The sequence below is a fragment of the Triticum dicoccoides genome, chromosome 7B (genome assembly GCF_002162155.2).
Source record: "Triticum dicoccoides isolate Atlit2015 ecotype Zavitan chromosome 7B, WEW_v2.0, whole genome shotgun sequence".
Lineage (NCBI taxonomy): Eukaryota > Viridiplantae > Streptophyta > Magnoliopsida > Poales > Poaceae > Triticum > Triticum dicoccoides.
Window position 1 is genome coordinate 136,461,356 of NC_041393.1, and position 1,527 is coordinate 136,462,882.

At 38.3% G+C, this 1,527-nt stretch overlaps 1 protein-coding gene across 1 annotated transcript in view; it reads right to left on the reverse strand.

The window, feature by feature from the left end:
* Window positions 1-995: 995 nt before the first annotated feature.
* The window catches only part of LOC119335318 (probable peroxygenase 5), a 13,038-nt gene continuing 12,506 nt past the window's right edge, over window positions 996-1,527 (reverse strand). Inside the window, exons 4-5 of the mRNA XM_037607454.1 lie at window positions 1,256-1,376; window positions 996-1,160 (exon numbers count right to left, since the gene is read on the reverse strand). Coding sequence (XP_037463351.1) covers window positions 996-1,160; window positions 1,256-1,376 — 286 coding nt within the window. The remainder of the gene's footprint in view (window positions 1,161-1,255; window positions 1,377-1,527) is intronic.

Genomic DNA, 1,527 nt, shown 5'->3' on the forward strand with positions numbered 1-1,527 from the left:
ACACACACACACACACACAGGGAGTTGATCATCGTATCTTGTTAGGCAGGAGAGCTGCGTCATCCAGCAATAAGCTAGTTTTATGTTCCTTTTTGGAGATAAGGCAATGCGTTACCTTTCCTTTTTCTTCTTGATTGAAGACTATGTTTTGAATTTTAAAAAATTCTACATCCTCCGTCTGTAATTAGTTGCCGCTCAAACAGATGTATCTAATATACTGTAAATAAGATTATGGTAAATAAGTATGTCGAAGAGATAGTGTTTCTTTCGATGCGTAAAATTCTAATTTCGAACACAAATTCATCTATGAGGTATGAAAAAACAAGTTCCGCAATGAATAGCGCACGACAGTTAAACTCACTATTTATTACTTAATTTGTTTAATACATCGTAAATGAATTTGTGTTTGATCTTCAAATTTCACACAGATGAATGGCAACCATCACTACGCTTTGTCGGCCGAGTGGAAGCGCTTCGTCATTGACGTGAACACAAGTACAAAGTTACAAAATAACTGAAAACATATTCATGGAACCCAAGTGGACATCAAGTTCATACAAATTAGTTTTTTTTTCTTTTAGGGAAGTTCATACAAATTAGTTACCTGGAGATTAGTAGCAATGTGTGTATCTTGAAGATAAAGTGGAGAATCGGATGTCGTAAGGAGTGTAAGTTGTCTGGCGAGACGTAAATAAGCCAACAATGACAAAAAATGTACGAAGTAAAAATAAACGTGAAAAGAAAATTTCCCAATTTGCAAGCAGTTTCTATACATTTACATCAGGCTCCCATTCTCATTAATTCTAATAAACATGAAACCAATAACAGATGAAACCAAACGATCACAACATTAATTTCTGGAACCGAACTGACAAGCACACCCCAATCTACATATACTTGAACAGGACCACAAATAAGCGGGTTTTTTTTAACGAAAGTGGTTTTCCCCTGACCCATTTTATAGAATAAATAAGCGGGCATCAGAGGACATTTCATCATTTCTTCTTGGCAAATTCCTTAGCCTGCTTCTTTTCTCGCTCCAACTTCTCAAACACGCTGCCATCATAGACCGCCTTCATAGTCTCCTTGTGAAGAAACCCCTCCTTGTCTTTGCACAGAAAGTAGAGAAGTCTCCACTCTCCAAAGGCGCCCACCCTGCCATGTTTTATTTTGGCCAAAAACGTGAGCTCGAAAAGAGTAAGGTATTTGCATCTTTTACATTATTCATACTCCAGATGAGGTAATCTTAACGTCCTTTGAAATCTTTAGGGTCCCTGTTTGCTTTGAGCATCTCCCCCAGCTCTTTGCTCGTTAGCGCATCAGGCCTGGTGTGGGCGTGCTTCTTGAATATCTCCTCAAACTTCTCAGGAACGAACCTGCAATTTTCGCCAAATGTGAAGTTAGCAACAATGCGCGGGCACCCATGTTAATCTTTCTAGGTATCTCAACCTTATTATGCAGTCAATTGAGTGGAGAAACTAGTACTACTACTAATACTACTACTACTACTACTACTACTACTACTAC